The 1,435-nt window shown below is 43.2% G+C and overlaps 1 protein-coding gene across 1 annotated transcript; it reads left to right on the forward strand.

Annotated features, from left to right (window-relative positions):
* Positions 1–58: 58 nt before the first annotated feature.
* LOC120504506 (dedicator of cytokinesis protein 5-like) lies at positions 59–1,370 on the forward strand (the record flags this gene model as incomplete). The annotated part of the gene is made up of 3 exons (XM_039714020.1): positions 59–522; positions 1,063–1,187; positions 1,272–1,370. Coding segments are annotated over exons 1-3 (252 nt in total), but the record flags the coding sequence as incomplete, so codon positions are not given.
* Positions 1,371–1,435: the final 65 nt, after the last annotated feature.

The following is a 1,435-nucleotide window of genomic DNA, read 5'->3' on the forward strand; positions in this document are numbered from 1 at the left end:
TATTCCCAGTGCCCTGGGTTTCCACACTTTTAAGGTCAATAATTTTTAACACCTTTAAAATGAAAGTGTTTTATGGGTATGAAATATTTGTAAGTGGACGTGGCTACATGTCCCAAATGGCTTTGGGGTTAAATCACATTATTCCAGATTTTTCTGGTCTTCCTTGGCTCAAAGACACTCAAAGTTCATCTCTGAAAGTTGGGGGTTTACTTCAGACAATCTTCTTGCCCAGAAAAGTCTTACTCAGATTCAGGGACAGGGAGGACTGGGCAAGAGAGAACCAGATGGGGACATGGAATTGTCATGAAAAGAGATTTTTTTGGAAGCACAGGCTTAAATTTCATGGGTTTGTATGTTTTTGTTTTCAGTAAGCAAGTGTCATCTCACTTTTCTTAGGTCTCTGGGTCTCCCTGAAGCTGCTCCCTGGGGATCTGGCTCAGGTTCAGAAGGATTTCTCCCACCTTGTAGACAGATCCACTGCAGTGGCTCGAAAAATGGGTTTCCCTGAGATCATCCTTCCTGGTAGGTCCCGTGTGCTTCTACATTCCATGGTGTGAAAGAGCCACCTGAAATTCTAGAATTTCTGTCACAAAAAGATTTATTTTAAAAAAAATTATTTTATGTGAAAACTTTATGTTTTTCTTCAAATTTCCAGGTTATTTTCTTATTTTTTGTCACAAGAAGTTGAAAACATAAGTTTTCTTTCTTATGGCAAAATGATGGTTTATGGAGCTTGCGGAAGAAAATGTCTCTTTAGTCAAAACAATTTTTGTTGCATATGGCTTTGACCCACCCATTCAGAGTGGATTTAACCCTAGAGAGCTCATTAAATTTAAAAAAACCAAACAAAACAAAACATAGGTATAGAGGTTTGTAGAAAGGAAAATGGTTCATTTTAGAAGATTCCGTGTCATTTGAGACAGAGATGAAAATGGTGTGATGGTGGGTGTTGTTAATTAAAGGCTAAGAGGAAATTAGGATAACGTGGTGCCCAAGGGTGTTGAATTTCAAGCTGTCACACTGGGAATGAGACACCAGCTCATTAAACTCTGGGCATTGCAGGTGATGTCCGGAATGACATCTACGTCACCCTGATCCAGGGGGAGTTTGACAAAGGCAAGAAGAAAACCCCCAAGAACGTCGAGGTCACCATGTCTGTGCACGACGAGGACGGGAACCTGCAGGAGGTAGGACGGCCTCTGACACCCTTTGAAAATGTACCACCCAAAATACTCCCTGTTTACCTTTTCCTCCCTGTGTTTTGTCCAAAGAAAGCCATCCACCCCGGGGCTGGCTACGAGGGAGTCTCGGAGTACAAGTCTGTGGTTTATTACCAGGTCAAGCAGCCCTGCTGGTACGAGACTGTCAAGGTATGGCTCCGTCATTCACTGCGTGTCACCGCTGGGGCGGGACCGGGAGTGAGGCACACACGGGC

Source organism: Passer montanus, unplaced genomic scaffold (genome assembly GCF_014805655.1).
Source record: "Passer montanus isolate IOZ18808 unplaced genomic scaffold, ASM1480565v1 scaffold2954, whole genome shotgun sequence".
Lineage (NCBI taxonomy): Eukaryota > Metazoa > Chordata > Aves > Passeriformes > Passeridae > Passer > Passer montanus.